General features: G+C 43.5%; 1 protein-coding gene across 2 annotated transcripts in view; it reads left to right on the plus strand.

Annotated features, from left to right (window-relative positions):
• The window catches only part of znf804b (zinc finger protein 804B), a 79,177-nt gene extending 72,903 nt beyond the window's left edge, over nt 1–6,274 (plus strand). For both annotated transcript variants that reach the window (XM_077527518.1, XM_077527517.1), the window contains exons 3-4: nt 417–547; nt 2,244–6,274. In XM_077527518.1, the coding sequence (XP_077383644.1) occupies nt 417–547; nt 2,244–5,754 (3,642 nt within the window). In that variant the 3' untranslated portion in view covers nt 5,755–6,274. The remainder of the gene's footprint in view (nt 1–416; nt 548–2,243) is intronic.
• The last annotated feature ends 12,180 nt before the right edge of the window (nt 6,275–18,454 follow it).

An 18,454-nucleotide genomic window follows, 5' to 3' on the forward strand; every position in this document is an offset into this window, starting at 1 on the left:
ATCAAAAACACAAACTAAATATGGCCAGCTGATGGCAGCATTTTGTCTCTTTTCAATGTGCCGCTGGTATATGAAATAATCTGATGAATGCTCGCAATCGGCTGGCACTGTTTTTTTTTTGTTTTTTTTGGGGGGGGGGGGATAACTTGTGGCAGTAAAAGAGTTAACAGTGATGAAAACCAGAAGATAACGTCATATATGTCACTCTTGGTGCAGCAGCATCATTAAAGTTTGTCACTAATTCATCTCAACTGTGTCTGTAATCGAGAATTCACCAGTTTATTTGCTCTCCAGCTTTCCATTGAAGGCTGAATAGAGTTAATTGGGCACGTTTTGAAGAGAAACATGCAAATGCTAAGTGCAGTTTGGAAATGAATGGCTCCCTCAACTCCTTCCTTAATGTGTGTTTACTGCAGAGACTGAAAGAACTCAAGCAGAGGGAGTTTGCTCGCAACGTGGCCTCGAAGTCATGGAAGGACCAACGTAAGCAGGAGAAAGCTCTCCGACGCCTGCACCAGCGAGCACAGCTGCAGCAGGAGCGCCAGCGGTGAGTGTGTTTAGTTGTTTGAGGCCCTGTGCATGTGCGTGCGCGTATGTGTAAAATAAGATCAGGACTCCACGGAGGTTGGAGTGCGTCACATCTATTCAATGTTTCTTAGATTTGATGGATGCATCCACAGATGTGGGAGCACTCAGTTGCCCTCCATGGGCCACAGGTGAGGTAAATATAACATGAGGATACTGGCTTTCTCGCAAAGGTGTTTTAGGGCCACATTGAAATGAAATTCAATAAAAGTGAATAAAGTATTGTAGGGGAAAAGGTTGAGAACGTATGTATTTGCAGGAAAAATAATACACAATATAGAATGTACCTTTATAATGTTCACAGTTCACAGAATAACTTCACTTGGCATATTTTGTATTATATATTGGTCTATTTAACAGTTACCATTTATTTGTGAGGTGAAATCCAAAATGCATCCAAAAGGGACATTGAATTAACCCAAAAACAAACAACCCAAAAATAGGGTGGTTTTGTGGGTTATTATTATTATTATTATTTTTCTTCTTCTTCTTCTTCTTCTTCTTCTTCTTCTTCTTCTTCTTCTTCTTCTTATTATTATTATTATTATTCTTAATATTATTCTTATTATTATTATTATTATTATTTCACCCAATATTTTGGACTAATAACTCAAAAAGTTGGTTCGGTTGGTTTTTAACCCAATTCAATTGGATTATTCAATAAACCCATAAAGTTTGGTCGAATAAATGGCACACAAAACAACCCCAAAAGCCGGGTTGACCCAACATTTTGGGTTAAATAACTCAAAAAGTTGGGATGGGGGCCATTTTGACCTAACCTTATTCTCGCATGATGAATTCTCGCGGTATTTGTGACTTCAAAAAACTCCGGAGAATACATCTTGTATCGCTCCCGTTGATTTCCACTGATCCGAACCTCTGGTAGTTCGGACCAATCACAGAGCGACATTGTGTTTGGGGCGGGACCTGCAACTGTGACGAAACCAGGAAGCCAGCGCCGACGCCGGAGCTAACAAACAAACCAAACATGGACGAATGGACGCTACAATTAATTTTGTTCTTCCCGAATTACTCCCCGTTTCCTTTTTGAATGTTGAACAGCAAGAGGCGTTTCGTGCATCTCTAGTTGGTAAGATGTTCATGCTTCCCCCCCACCCCTTTCGACTAGAACGAAGACCAAATTCCCGTGGCCATGATTGGTTAAAACAAACGTGCACAATGCCGCCTCATCCAATCAGCTCGAATTATTGTACAGAATGTCCCGCCTTTCCCGAGCAAATTACCGTGGAGAGGTTCCAGATAGATATTGCGGAGAACTCCCTTGAGTGAAGCGCAATATCAATCTGGCTATTGCCAGGTTAATTTTGACCAACTTTGTTTTATTTTTGACCCAACTGTTTTTAGAGTGCAGATTTCATATGGCAGATTTCATATGTCAGTAAAGACGAGAAAGCAGTTTGAATGGCAAACTTGGGGCTGGAAATAGAAGTGTGATCTAAATACATTAAATTAAACAATTCATAACTCTGTTAACCATAAAGACATCGACAAAAGACTTGATAGCTACTTAATCATTGTAATTTTATGAGGAGAAAAACAGTAACAATACTCTATCAAATTTGCTCGTAATCAGTAAGTTATCTGTTCTTCCTGAATGCAAACAAACTGAATATGTTGTTTATTAACTGTCATTCCAGTGGCCAAGGAAGGACTTTTGAGCTACGGAGTGCTGTCAGGCTTGTCAGCCAACAGCAAGACAAAGGCACGGAGCACAAAGCCTGCAGCCCTGTGGACAAATTTGAAGCTTTCAAACACACACACAGGCCCACAGCCAAACACGGCGGTACATCTCCACTGAGCCACCAGCGAGAAAATCCATCCCGGCCTCCCTCCCAAACACCACTGGCCACTCCGGCCGAGTCCCCGCTAATCACTCATCCAGAGTCCGATAAAGGTCCTCCTGCAGTGAATCAGCAACCGCATGTGGGCTGCCAGCTGCCTCTGGCGGGGCGGGGGAGGGCTGGAGGCAGGCGTGGGGTGTCCTTCTGTTTCTCGCGCAGGGGGCCGCGGCTGGAGCCCTCCGCCTCGGTTTTCTCTGACCAGGAGGAGGAGGAGAGAGAGAGGCGGGAGCAAATGAGAGAGCGGATTAAGGGTATTTTGGAAGACATTGAAAGGGAAATTGAGGGTGTTGGTCAAAGCAACACGAGAGGAAATTGCACAGAGGATGCTGAAATGAGGGAGACCGTGAAAGATAATCAGAGCAGAGGTTTAACAGGTTCGACATCATCAAATCCGGATGGCTGGACGGACCTAAAGCCGGCACCGGGAGCAGGTGTCGGCGCACACGTGTTCGTTTTGCGTAAAGATGGTTCCACCTGCGTTCCGTGGCCTGTCAGTTTGCTGAAGTTCACCAAGTGTGAGCCATGCATCTCTTATAGCTGCAACCCAAACTGCGCAAAGCAAGCCCAAACGGCAGAACAGCATGCACAGCATCAGCTATGTGATCTCCTGGATGAATCGAATCCATGCGAGCCAGCTATTCTTACACCAGACACTCATTACTGTTTACAAAAAGAGACGAGTCTCACGCACGAGCCGAAAAAAGCCGAGGAGAATGTCAAGGCGGAAGCACACCTGTTTGTCGAGAACAAAAACCTTTCATCGTCAGTGGGAGGATCAGAAGGGTCGTCACGCATGCTAATTATAGAGCATCGTGTGAGGGCGCCCTCCTTTCCATTTGACCCCACTCACAGTGACAGCTCTGACACAAACCCCCCAACTCCTCCAGGAGACAGATTAGCAGGCACAGGGGGGATCGAGGAGAGAGCCATCTCAGCCCTAAGCTGTAAATTAGAATCTGTCACCAAGCTTGGCACACGCAGGACATGCATCAGCCCACCCAGGTGTGAGAGCGAGAGTGAGAGAACGTGCGAGCGTGCCAGCAATCCTGACCCGCGAGGAGGTATCTCAAGCAGAAAGGATAAACACAGCACAAAGAAGCTCAAGCTGGGAAAGAGAAAGAGGTTGGGAAAGCGAAAGGCCACGAACGGGCGGCCATCAGTAAGGTGCAAAGTGAGGAGTGTCGTCTCGGCGGTCTCCAATGTGAGCCCCAGAGGAGAGACTGGAGACAGTTGGGGAGACAAAAAGGGACAACGGGAGATGGAGGCAAGAGGGAGAGTGTGGAGAGCTGGGAGCAACTGTCTCCCAGGGAGAGCTGAGGCCGAGCTAGTCTCTGTCAGGAAGAGGAGGCCTCACAGGAGCCCCTGCTCGGCATCCCAGTCCTCGTTAGAGCAGGGCGAACACTGCCGCGCCTTCTCCCAGTTCGCCAGATGCTCATCTGACACAGAAGGGGAGCCATTCCCCCGGAGATCTCGCTGCTCCTTACACTCTTTCTCAGCGGGATGTAACAAAAAGGTGTTTTGGGAATCCGGTCACCATAGCAACCCCAGGAGTTTCATTGACTGCAGTTACCCTGACAACAGCTGTTGTGGCAGCCCGGTGAGAAAGAGAAAACTCCTCCACGGGGACAGGAGATTTGTTCACAGTAACAGAAGTAGTTTAAGACGCTATAGGGAGACAGAAAGAGGGAGGAAGATAGGTTCCAAAGACCAAGGTTTGTTCTCAGACCAGTGGGAGTGGATCGGGGAGAATGGGAGGCTGAACTCTGGATGGCGATGGAGAAACAAGGCTTTAGGGTGCGAGTGGGGACGTAGGTCCAGCCGAAGCCCAAGCGTCAGGGAAGTGACGGGCAGGAGAACAAGCATGGAAGATGTGGATTGGGACAAGTGGACATTGGGAAGCAGTGACAGCTGGGAAGAAAGGAGGACACGTAGGTCCACCTCAGGCTCCAGAACCGAACCTGAGAGCAGGTGGAGCCCCAGCTGTGCGTGGGGGTCAGCAGGGGCAGGACGCTCAAACTTTCGGTATGTGTCTAGCCCTGAATGGTGGACGAGTAGGCGGACGTACAGCCCGGCTAGAGAGTTGAACACAAACGAGTCCAGCAGAAGTCACAGCCCACGCTCCTGCAGCCCGTGCAGCAGCGTGTCTGAACTCAGCTGGGAGTGGAGCAAGAGCAGCACCTGCTCAGGTATGACGTACAGGAGGCTCCCATCCCAGGTAAACACGCAAAGTGACTTCACATCTCTTTCACCCGACCTTATCTTCAATGCTGGAGAACCTTCACCAGACCCAAATGACAGCAACACGTCTCCGCCTGAAAGGACCAAGTCACTGTCAGACTGTGACCAGGAACCTCCCGTTTCTACGACCACAGACAAAAGCATCCCACACCAAAGTGATCCCGTACCACAGAAACCAATGAGGACGTTGCAGCTCCCCCTCATAGGGAAGCTCCCTGCCATCCAGAAAAAGGCAAGACGGAGGAAAGAACAGTTGGAAAGGATTCAGAAGGAGGGTGGCAATAAGGAGGCGAGTCAGAAATTGGACAGTGCACCTCCTTCGGTCTTGGCAGAAGCAAACCAAAGAAGTACGCCAAATCTGTGTGCAGTGGAGATTCGGACTGAGGATAAGACCACAGGTGCAGGGTCAACTCAGCCAATCAGCTTCAGCGCAGAGGAGATGGACAAGTATCGGCTCCTGCAGGAACAGGCCAGAGAACACATGCAGAAAGTGCTGGAACAAAGTGAGGAGAGCACAGATGCGCCGCCCATGGAGACAAACGTCACAATCACACAGACGGAGGAGTGCGGAACTCCAGATGAGGCGTACATGCCTGCACCCTCACCCACGCCAGGTCATAACCTCCAAGAAAGACTACGACCCATGAACCCACAAGAAGATTTCCCACAGCCTATGGCTTTGGGTATCCCCAACCTCCCTCCCCTTGCGCTAACCCCCCCTTTGGCCAACCTCCATCATTTAATTTTACAGCACCCAGCCTTCTCCCCAGTCCATTCCCCCGCCTCGCGCCCCTCTCCTGACATCTACCCAGCTCAGCTCGCTCACTCCCTCACCCACCCCCACCCGAGCCTACCTCATTACCTTCACCCTTCTCCCGTCCCGCTCTCGTCCCTCTTCCCCTCCGTCCTCCTTGCTCACCACCCTTTCCTCCCTCCTCCACCTCTAGTGTCCGCCTTCCATCCAAACCCTCTCACGCCTCTTTCCGCGCTAGCCCTGCAGCCTCCCAACAATCTGCGGCCTTTCATGGACACGGTATGGCCAGCAAGGTTCCAACAGAAGGCCTTGTAACAGCTGCTGAGTATGGAGGACCAAAACTGCCAAAATATAAATAAATAAATAAATAAATAAATAAATAAATAAATAAATAAACCATATAAAGAAATGACTAAAAGTGTAAGGTGTGTGAATTGTCTAGTACCTGAAGATTCGATTCGTATGACGATTCATAGGTGATTCGATTTGATACAGATTAATCCCGATACGAATTTAATAGTCAATTGTGATTTTTTTGCTAAACTTTAGAAAATACTAACCAGTAAACTTGAACACTGTAAGATTTGTATGAAAATCTAGTATTTATTTATCTGGAACTTCAGTCATAACTGAGCCACTGTATTGAACAAACAGGTTGTAATCTCCATTCATAAAACATTCTTCCATGCTTCAGGTTTGAACCCTAGCCCGAAATAAGATGTTTTGTTGAATATTTTTTCATCAAAAATGAATGTTTGAAAATCGATTCGGCCGCCAATGGAATCGATTTGAGAATTGCGAGCTGTAATATTGCGATATATTGCCGAATGTATTTTTTAACAACCCTAATATATATATATATATATATATATATATATATATATATATATATATATATATATATATATATATATATATATATATATATATATATATATATATAATACAATAATATATAATAATATAATAATTATTATAATAATAAATAAATTATTATTATTGTTAAATTATTATAATAATAAATATAATAAAAAAATATATGTAATATGTAAAAAAATATGTAAAAATAAATACAAAAATAAAAGACGAGATTAAAAAAATCTAAAAATAAACGTTTAAGTAAATACAAAAATAAATATCGAAATATAAATAAATAAATAAATAAATAAAAAACGCTCTGCTCTCACATTTATTTATTTCATGCTGCAGACGCTCTGCCAGAACAAAATGTCATTCAAATGATAAGAAAGTCTCGCTTTTTTATTTTTGTATATATATATATATATATATGCATGTAAACAAAAATTTCCATTTATATTTATTTTTTCATGTAATTGTTGAATTATATTTTTTTTATATCCATTTTTATTTTCAGTTTTAGTCATTTATTTATTTATTTTGTCATGTATTTATTTTTCATTTTGGCAGTTTTGGTCCTCCGTAGCTGAGCTGCTGCCATGTTTGTTAATTGTCCGTGGCAAGAGAGAGCACCCCACTGGAAAGGTTTTGTCCATGTGCTGGTATAGAATCAATTCAAGCTCCTCTCCAAGCCCCCCTATTGACCGTTTTTCAATTGAAAATGTGTTTCTCCATTAATCCCCCGCCGCGCGGCGGCCGACGGTGAGACAACTGACTTTGATCATTTGCTTTCTCGATCATTCAAGCTTATAATAAAGGGAACGGTGCACCTGCTATTCAAAGACAAGCTGGGCTTGTGTCATCCTTCCTCTTTGTATGTGGCTCGCTACCTTTTGAAGTGTAGCCTTCATGCCCCTGACAAAGAGGCGAGAGGAAATAATATCGCTTCTTTTGCCTTGGTTCCATTTCACACAAGTGGTAAAAAGTATGACTTTGAACAATCAGAAAGGAAGTTGTAGCACAAGCAGTACCCTCACTTGGTCACATTAGAATTTAGCAGGGTTATGTCTTATATTCTGGTAAATATTTGGGGGAGGTACCTGAAAATGTTTCTCTCTTTTTTTTAGAGAATTAATGCTTGTATTTGGAACTGTTCAAAACTCCCTTGTCAACAGGTTTGATAAAATACAGTACTAAATTCTTGTAAGGAAACATTGCACTATAGCTGTGCTGTGTATGAACAGCTCGATTTCGGTACGTGTCACCTGTAAATCTTTGTCTATATTTTTTGTATTTTGTAAATATTCCAACAGAGCTTTGTGTTCAAGTCATGACAAACTACAAGATAAAAGCCCATCCATAGTTCACTGTCTACTTCAAGACACCATATGGCTTTGGTGGCGATCCCTCAGTCACATTTCTCGACCCAAACGTATTTATGAAAGTTGGTGCGGCAGCAGTCTGTGCTCAATTAAAATGCATCTTTAAAAAAAACAACAATGCTTCAATGTTTGTTTTGTGACGATGATGATTATAAGGTCGAATAGCGCCACACTGTTGTTATGTATTTCGCTCGTGATGCATTTTGAAAGATGTGATGAAAAGGGGGAAATACAAGCAATATTGAATAGCAGTTAGTTCAAAGTGTGCAAATTCTGCTTTTAATAAGATTATGCTTATTTTTGATTGACACTGCCAGAGAGGTATTAACTAAACAATAGGTTTTTGGTACATGAATGGAACAAAGTATTAAAAAGAGTCAGCTCAAGTGAGTAGTGTTATTATTAATAATACATTTTCATACAGCACTAATATTAGATCTCATGACAGTGGAATATCTTAAAATAGACATTTCCTGTGGAAATGTTTTTAATGGGACTAGTGCTGACTCTTGCAAGTTTGAAAGCTGCATTTGCGATTGCAGGATTGCCCCGTAGAACTATTTGAACATCTGTCTGGGGTCAATTAAATTATTTCACTGTTTTGATTACAAATCACTACATAAGATATAAAATAAATCAATGTGGGGATTTCATTTTGAAATATTTTGTAAACAGATATGAGCCGAACAGGTTTAAGTTGGAACGGCTTCAATAAGTCCAAAAAAATGTGTCAATTGGAGGTAAATCTCCCTAAAATTTTAAATTTGGGCATTTAATTTTTAAATGTTTTGTGGTTTAAATCGGTCAGAAATTGTGGGAATTAAAGGGGGGAAAACACAAATTTCATTTTGGGCTTCTATCTTTCAAAAAAATGCAATTAGAACGAGCTGGCTGTTTGAAAGCCAAATATATAAATAAAGTTGACTTGACTTGACTTGACTTGACTTGACTTGAACAGATTAAATTTGAAACGTTGCAATTCAGTCCAAAGGGTATGGAAATATGTATTAATCCCCCCTAAAATTAAACTTTTGAGCTATTAGTTTGATATTTTATGTATTTTGTGAGTAGGGGGTGGATTTGGATAGGAATGATTAGTTGACTTGACTTGACTTGACTTGACTTGACTTAACTTGACTTAACTTGACTTGACTTGAACAGATTAAATTTGAAACGTTGCAATTCAGTCCAAAGGGTATGGAAATTAGAATTAATCCCCCCTAAAATTAAACTTTTGAGCTATTAGTTTGATATTTTGTGTATTTTGTGAGTAGGGGGTGGATTTGGATAGGAATGATTAGTTGACTTGACTTGACTTGACTTGACTTGACTTGACTTGACTTGACTTGACTTGAACAGATTAAATTTGAAACGTTGCAATTCAGTCCAAAGGGTATGGAAATTAGAATTAATCCCCCCTAAAATTAAACTTTTGAGCTATTAGTTTGATATTTTGTGTATTTTGTGAGTCGGGGGTGGATTCGGATAGGAATGATTAGTTGACTTGACTTGACTTGAACAGATTAAATTTGAAATGTTTCAATTCAGTCCAAAGGGTATGGAAATTAGAATTAATCCCCCCTAAAATGAAACTTTTGAGCTATTAGTTTGATATTTTGTGTATTTTGTGAGTCGGGGGTGAATTCGGATAGGAGTGATTAGTTGACTTGACTTGACTTGACTTGACTTGAACAGATTAAATTTGAAACGTTGCAATTCAGTCCAAAGGGTATGGAAATTAGAATTAATCCCCCCTAAAATTAAACTTTTGAGCTATTAGTTTGATATTTTGTGTATTTTGTGAGTAGGGGGTGGATTTGGATAGGAATGAACTGAATACTTTAAAGTTGTCAATCATACGTACAAACAATCATACAACTGGCTAGTTCAATTCAACTGGTGAATCTAAAGTGCCTCGGTAACCAATAATTGGCTGTTGAACACTATGTGGGGCTAGTTATTATAGGTATGTGCCATAAATTAGCCAAATTATGTCACGACAATCCGACACATTCAAAATAACTCTCAGACACAATTTCATAAATGCGCAGATAAGAAAGGATTTACTTGGTTGGTAATTTCACACTTGATGGGTGGGCAGGCACGCCAGAGACCAGAGAATTGTATACAAAGTACATTTTCTGTAATATGTCCTCTTTAAGTAATTCTCGTCATTGTGACCCTGAGTATTCAATCGTGCGTGTGCCTGTGCAAATTTAGGGGGAATCTTTATCTTTTTCTCAGAGACAGGAGATCAAACGGACTGTGTGAAATATAGAGCAGCAATAATTAGCAGCTGTTACAGCATCAAACCTCCTCATCTCAGAGACACTCCACTCTGTCCTTATCCCTGAGTTTAATTCCCGTTTTTTTTTTTTTTCCTCTCAACCCTCTCCATCTTCAATAGCAACCCACAGCCAGCTTCCATACGACAGGATTGACCTCCATTTTTTTTCCCTCCGGAGAAAAGCGCTTCGAAGAGGTAAACACGATAAAGCCGAGATATGAGTCGAGCTTGTTAATAAAGCGAGTGTCATCCACGGCGAAGGAGCTGCGCTTTATAACAAAGAGCACACAAGAGAGCAACGCGCCGGAGCCACGTGGAAATTAATCACAGCGTTTTCTGTCATTGACTGATTAAATCATTTCCGAAGCCTTGAGATTTTGCCTGCTGGCGCGTCGAAGCGCGCGCGAGTGTATGTTTACGTGCGTGCGTGCGTACGAGACTTGATTTATGATGGCGGGCGAATGGTTTTCTCTCTCAATCTCTCCTGTGAATTAATGAGGTATAAAAACTAAGGCTGGCACTCAGTCAAATACTCCGGCAGCCACTGAGAGCTTATGCAGGAGAACTATTGGCAACAAGCAATGTGATTTTGTTATGGATACAAAAAAAAGAGAAGACAAAATAAGGCACCCCTTGTGGCTACTGAGGCGACTCATCGACCTAAATTGTGACGTTAGAAAAACAAGTCTTTCACCCTCTATTTTTGTTTGTGCTCCTCCAAGCCGCCTCTTTGATTCAAGCAGGTCAGCGGTGCTGCATTCAGCTCCTCCGTGTGCAGCAGAAAAGGCACAATTACGCTTTGTATGCTCATTTTCCACAAGAATAGACGCCAACATCACGATGACAGTATTCTGACAACGGTGCTAAAAAAGGCTTCAGATCTTCACAGAACATTGGTGGTACATTACTTTTCTGTGGGTATGCGCGTGTGAGAGACACTTGACATTTACCTCAATACGTGGCATATGATAACCAAATCTTTTGAATCCAGCTCTGCCAGTGTGAGGAAAAGTTACTTCCAAAATGTAACAGGAAAGTGTCGCATTATAAAGTGTCGTTGGTGTCCTTATCAGTCATCATGAAAATGTAGCAGACTCATGAAACTCTGAGGTCTTATTATACGTGGCCAAATATTTGCAGTTTTGCACACTCACCAGTGCAAATAGAAATCGGTTCACGTTTCGTAAAATGTTCTATGTATGCCAATCCATCTAAACATGGTGTTCTGATAAATATTGCGTTTGTGGAATATGAATTTAGCAGAAAAATCCACCCATTTTTTGACCATCTCAGGGGGCGGCCATTTTGTCTTGTATTGCCACTTGCTGTCGACTGAAAATGACATCACAGAGCCGAGGGATCCGTTTGTGAATGTCACATGACCAAATTGAGAAAAAAAAGGGGGAGCAGTGATTGGTCATTACCTAAGAAGTAAAATGCATTGTAACCAGCATGATAATAGTTTTAGAATTTTCATTATAGTTAGTTTTTATTTCGTTTTGATTTTTGATTTTTTTTTTTTTAAGTTACTTTTACTTAGTTTCAAGAGTGGGTGGTTAGGTTTTTTTTAAATTAGTTTTAGGGTTTTTTTTTTTTTATTTTTTTTATTTTTTTAGAAAATGCTGTTTGATACTTGAGGCTTTATTTTAGTTTTTTTTTAAATATATATTTCATGGTTTTATTTTATTTATTTTTTTAAATAAAGTATGCTGGTTGATACTTGTTTTTTTGTTTTTTTTTGTTTACCGTATTTCTTTTGTGCAAGATTAAAAAAAAAAAAAATGTCACGGTAGGTAAGAATGGTCTTGTCAAAATTTAACAAAAAAAAAAAAAATTAAAAAACAACCATCCGCAAATGAATTACAGTTACTGTATAGCAGTCATCAGTCTTTTTTTCTTTCAGTTTTTTTTTACTCAACTCAACTGAATTTTATTTACAAAGCACTTTGAAACAACCATTTGCTGGATACAAAGTGCTGCAATAAAGCATGCAATAAACAGGTAAAACAAAAAAAATACAAAAAATGCCACAAAATAAATTAATAAATATAAGCAAGTAAATAAAATAAATTAATAACACAAGAAGTAGGTAGGTGAATAAGTAAATGTAATAATTAGCAATAAATAAATAACAGAAAATACAACAGAGTCAAAAGCCAAATAATGAAGGTGTATTTAAGACGACTTTTAACTCATTCATGTCACGCCGCCACCTGCGTGACAGGCCATGCTTTTATTTTGTTATCCATGTGTCCTGTATTATTGTGAAAATCCTTACTCTCCTATCACTCCAGGTCACTTACCCTTCCTGCCGCTCCATAATCACCGGTCCCCGCCCATGATTACGAACACCTGCCACCAATCAGACTGACAATAAAAGCCACCCACATTCTACCCTCAGTGCCGAAGTGTCACAGTCAGTGCATGGAAGCGTCCCACAGTCCTCGAGTCCTTGTTCCTGTTGCCTTATTTTTGTGCCTTATTCTCCACAGCGGAGCGCCCTTAGTAACCCCTTGTGCCTTGAGCCTTGTTTCCTCCCTAGCGGAGCGCCTTTTGTTGTCCCCTGTACCTTTTGCCTGTTTTTTCCTCCCCAGTGGAGCGTTTTTAGTTCTCCACTTTTTGATTCCCCTTTCTACTCTCAAGTTGAGAGTAGACAGCTGTTGGCCGGAAATAAACCTGCTGCCTTTGTGGCCTACCTTTATCCTGCGTCTGAGTCCTACCTCTCCTCGTCGTGTCAGTACACTTCGGCCAGCATGGACCCAGCAGGAAAGGTCGAGGCTGCGCTGCAGAGCCTTGAGCTCCGGCTTGCCAACCAGGAAAAGGTTCAGCAAGCCGTGATTTCGGAGCTGAAGGAGCTGTCGAGCCAGGTCCAAGGACTGGTGAGCCAATCGCGGCGTCGAGCTCCAGCCTCCACCGGACAGCTACCCCTCCCCGAACTCTCTGTCCCGACCACGTCATTCACCGGGGTAGGATTGAGACTGGCCTCCCCAGAACGATACTCCGGTGAACCTGGACAATGTCAGACTTTTCTCACGGAGTGTGACATCCATTTTGAACACTCACCACAGGCATTTTCCACAGCTCGGTCCCGGGTAGCCTTCATGGTGTCCCACCTGACTGGACGAGCCAAGACCTGGGCAACCGCGGAATGGGCCAGGGGCTCCCCGGTCTGCCAAAATGTACAGGATTTTCAAGCCGCCTTGCGCCAGGTCTTTGATCCCGACAACAATGACCGAGAGAAGGCACGAGCATTGAGCCGGCTCCAACAAGGCAAAGAACCCGTCAGCGATTACGCAATCCGCTTTCGCACCTTGGCCACAAACAGTGGCTGGAACTCCACAGCGTTACAGGACCACTTTCTGAAAGGACTCTCACCCGCCATACAAGAACTCCTGATTCCCGTGGACCTTCCAACCAACTTGGATGCTCTGATCTCCCTAGCGATTCGTGCTGATCATCGCCGACGAGAGTTGACCAAGTCCAGCGGGCACCATAGAAGGGTGGAACCAACCCCCTTTTCACCGCCAATGGAAACAGAAATGCCACAGCTCATCATGCCTCCCCGACCAGCGCCAAGGGAAGTGCCTAACGTCGAGGAGGAACCCATGCAGCTTGGTCGGGCCCAGTTAACCACCGAGGAGCGACAGCGTCGCCGCCAAGAAGGCCGCTGCTTCTACTGTGGTGAACTTGGTCATCTGGTGGGAACTTGCACCATGAAAAGAGGTGCACCGGTGAGTTCCTCGTCACCCCGACCTGCTAAGACACAAAGAATCACGCAAGCCCAGATACGCCACCATGCTATGACCATTGACATGCCAGCACTCATCGACTCCGGTTCCGACGAGAGCCTCATGGACTGGGGCCTCGTTAAGCAAGTACGAGCCACCACCGAACCCCTTCCCCGGATCATCCAGGCCAGAGCCCTGAATGGCAAGGAGCTCTTCAGCATCACCCACATCACCGAACCCCTGGAAGTACGAATTGGACAACATATCGAAAATCTCCGTTTCCACGTAATCCAAGCTTCGTCACCCACTTTGGTTCTGGGACACCCTTGGCTACGTCAACACAACCCCCGAATTGACTGGAACTCCGGGAATATACTGGATTGGGGAAAAGATTGTAGGGATCACGTTTTGGACCAATCAGCGACCAGTGCATCCTCAGCCGCAGTCAACCTGGTCACCCTTGAGTCTCTCGCTCCTGAACCTCGCCAGTCACCGCCTCAAGCCCCCGAGTCTCGCCGGGCGCATCTCCAAGACCCTGAGCCACACCAAGTCTCTGCATCATGTCACACCAAGTCTCTGCATCATGTCACACCAAGTCTCTGCATCATGTCACACCAAGTCTCTGCATCATGTCACGCCAAGTCTCTGCATCAGGTCACGCCAAGTCTCTGCATAACGCCGACCAAGCCAAAGCCGACCAAGCCAAAGCCGTCCAAGCCAAAGCCGTCCAAGCCAAAGCCGTCCAAGCCAAAGCCGTCCAAGCCAAAGCCGTCCAAGCCAAAGCCGTCCAAGCCAAAGCCGTCCAAGCCAAAGCCGTCCACGCCAAAGCCGTCCACGCCAAAGCCGTCCACGCCAAAGCCGTCCACGCCAAAGCCGTCCACGCCAAAGCCGTCCACGCCAAAGCCGTCCACGCCAAAGCCGTCCACGCCAAAGCCGTCCACGCCAAAGCCGGCCACGCCAAGCCGGCCACGCCTCGTCATGTCTGCCACGCCTGCCACGCCAAGTCAGCCAAGCCTGCCACACCTGCCAAGCCTACCACGTTTCGCCAAGTCTGCCAAGCCTGTCACGCCAATTCTGCCACGTTTCGCCAAGTCTGCCAAGCCTGTCACGCCAATTCTGCCACGTTTCGCCAAGTCTGCCAAGCCTGTCACGCCAATTCTGCCACGTTTCGCCAAGTCTGCCAAGCCTGTCACGCCAATTCTGCCACGTTTCGTCAAGTCTGCCAAGCTTGCCACGCCAATTCTGCCACGTTTCGTCAAGTCTGCCAAGCTTGCCACGCCACGTCAAGTCCGCCCGCGGACTCTTCTATCGGGAACATCCTGAACGGCCCCTTGTCTGGCTTCATGGTCGCCCTCCTGGACTGCCCTTTTGTCTGGGACGGAGGGGTGGGCCGTGTTCCCACCTCCGTGCCCCCTTCCGCCCGCCCTTGTTTTTGGACTCTATGGGTCGGATGGCCGTCAGGAGCCGGCCATTGAGGGGGGGGGTACTGTCACGCCGCCACCTGCGTGACAGGCCATGCTTTTATTTTGTTATCCATGTTTCCTGTATTATTGTGAAAATCCTTACTCTCCTATCACTCCAGGTCACTTACCCTTCCTGCCGCTCCATAATCACCGGTCCCCGCCCATGATTACGAACACCTGCCACCAATCAGACTGACAATAAAAGCCACCCACATTCTACCCTCCAGTGCCGAAGTGTCACAGTCAGTGCATGGAAGCGTCCCACAGTCCTCGAGTCCTTGTTCCTGTTGCCTTGTTGTTTTGCCTTATTTTTGTGCCTTATTCTCCACAGCGGAGCGCCCTTAGTTACCCCTTGTGCCTTGAGCCTTGTTTCCTCCCTAGCGGAGCGCCTTTTGTTGTCCCCTGTACCTTTTGCCTGTTTTTTCCTCCCCAGTGGAGCGTTTTTAGTTCTCCACTTTTTGATTCCCCTTTCTACTCTCAAGTTGAGAGTAGACAGCTGTTGGCCGGAAATAAACCTGCTGCCTTTGTGGCCTACCTTTATCCTGCGTCTGAGTCCTACCTCTCCTCGTCGTGTCAATTCACTGCCAATGACGACTATAGACGTAAAAAATCCAAGCAAACAGCCAGTGCAAATTTTGACAAGAAATTTGAATTTAGTTTTAGTTATTCATTGTTTTCATTCATAGTTATTAATCCTCATTGTTATTAATAACAACAATGACAACAATTTCGTGCATAGTGATCGGTCTTGGTCTTACTGAGACCACAAACTGGGTCTCGACCTCCAGAAGTCAATTTAGTCGACTAAAATTGCTCCTTATTTTTGTCGACTAAAGTTGGATTAAAACTCCAATACAATCAGGTGACTAAGTTATGACTAAGGCTTTAATTATATTTAGTCAGAAGACTATAACTAAAACTAAATTGAATTTCTTTTTTTTTTTTTTATTAAAATTTTAATTAAATTTTATTTATTTTATTTTTCAAAATTAACACTGGCTGTTTGCTTGGATTTTTTATGTCTATAGTTGTCATTGGCAGTGAATGAGTTAATAGGGGGATTGGAAGGTCATTCCAAAATAACCTTGTTTGTTACATATTAAAATTAGTAAAGCCTTTCATGACTGAATTACAGCCAAAAGTTCTACCACCATCGACTTGATTGCTGCAAAGCTTCAGCGGCAAAATCCTCATCTCTCATTCACAAAGTGAATTTAAAAGGTGATTAATATCCGAGTGCACAAATAACGGTTTAAGAGGTGTCCTCTAAATGTTATACGCATAAAATATGCTGTTTGATACTTTGTTAACATCACTGAGCTTACTTTTGAGGTGCAGCTCAAAGAGTAAAATGCTCTTGTGTCAAGAGGCGCTGCTGCAACACAACACGCACAAATGAGTGGCTCCGGGATGTTTAAAAGTTTTATATCAAAAAGTCACGATTCAGAATACAAGAGAAAAAAATAACACGCCTTTGTGCGAAAAGAGCATATTTCAGGTTTGTTGATTGTCTCTATATTGGTTTATGTTTGCGTAAGACTCTTATTTTGCAGACTGCAAGTTGTATATTTTACAATGGATTTAAGGATTAGAGGATGCCGTAGGCTGAGTGATATTCTTAAACTTTGCAGTTACCCAAGGACACGACACTGTCAGCATACGACTCACACTCCTCTGCACATGTACACACAAACATAAACACATAATTCCGTACTGTACATAGATGGAGGTGTATTAGGGCTTAATAATAGTAAGATGCAATTCTGGTTGTAAGAAAGCATGGCTAATACCCTGGATATGTTATCTCAGGAAGACAGATGTCCCTGCCAAAGATTACAATGTGGATTACCGCACACAAAAAAAACAACAACAAAAAAACGCATAGACGGTGTCAATGCAGGAATCCATAAACACATTCTATCCTCAGACAATAGAGTGTGGAGCATAGCAAAATAATGACTTTTCTCAGGGTCAATTTGCAGACGTAATGAGGTCCTGAAGAATCCAAAAGAAAGTTTGTCTCTATTCCCCAATACTTTCATTTGCAACATAATTGACTTTGCCTTTCTGACATATTGATTGGAGGAAAAAAAACAACAACATATTTCCCCAATAAGACCACATTGAGACAGATCCAAATACAATTTAACGATCACCTTCAGCTCCGCGGTGCTGCAAGTATGAGCCCGTCAACGTCAGTCGGCTGTAAGGACTGCAAATCTTTCCCGAGGTCAAACGCAACTGCATCCATTCAGCCGGCTAATCCATCCAGCGCAGGAAATGGTTTCCCAGCACATGCGAAAGGTCGCATGATTAATGACGTCCTATCGCGGATGTCAAAAATAAATAAATCCTTGGGTCACAAACCAATGATGTCATTAACTCATTAGCTCCCAAAAACGTATAAATACGTCATATTTTAAATGTTTTAAGTGTCCCAAAGACGTACTTATACGTTTTTGTGCCAGAGCATAGAGAAGGCTTTGATGCAGTCTCTCTACTGCAGAAAATGGTTGAGTGGCAGCAGAGTATAAGAGATCAACCACACCATGTTAAAACAAGCTGATTTCCCCACAGCTCCAAGCAGAATTGTGAAAAACGATGAAACTTAGCTATGTTCTATTGCTAATTGCTGCACAGCGGAAACAGAAAGGAACATACTTTTTTTTTCCCTGATAAAAGAAGAGACTCTAATCTCTCTTTTGGTATGTTACATATTTTTATAGCAATAGAACATAATATTTCGCGGGCCTTGAAAAATCCGTCAAAATGCAGGAAAACACTTAAGTGAAAATGGTTGGGAGTGAATGAGTTAATGCACTTTGAATGCACGGTCACGGCCGGAATATCGCACAGATGAGTGACGTGCACTTCCTGCCTGTCAGTGGTCAGCTCTTCTCGGCTTGCTCTCTTTTGTGGAGCTTTTCAAAAGGCCGCCACCAGGAAGCAAGTGAGCAACATCTTACAAAGGCTGTTTTTACGATCTTCGACCAGGAAAAGTGCACTCGAACGCCACTCAAGCTGAGAGGTCCAAGTCACAAAAGTTGGAATAAAAATATCTACCACGACTTCACCGAGTTACTTCAGTCTGACATCACTCGATAATGGATTTCCTACTTACTTCCTCATTAAATAAATTCAAGATGTAACTAACTGAAACTTTTGAAAGGACATTACGAAAAACAATAAAACAAAAACACAGCAAAAAGGGGTTCTCCAAAATGTATGCCTGTGTTTCTTCTTCATTCTCTCCTGAGAAATGAACAGAAATTTGAATTCTCTTTTGCTGTTCTCTCA

Source organism: Festucalex cinctus, chromosome 7 (assembly GCF_051991245.1).
Source record: "Festucalex cinctus isolate MCC-2025b chromosome 7, RoL_Fcin_1.0, whole genome shotgun sequence".
NCBI classification, from domain to species: domain Eukaryota; kingdom Metazoa; phylum Chordata; class Actinopteri; order Syngnathiformes; family Syngnathidae; genus Festucalex; species Festucalex cinctus.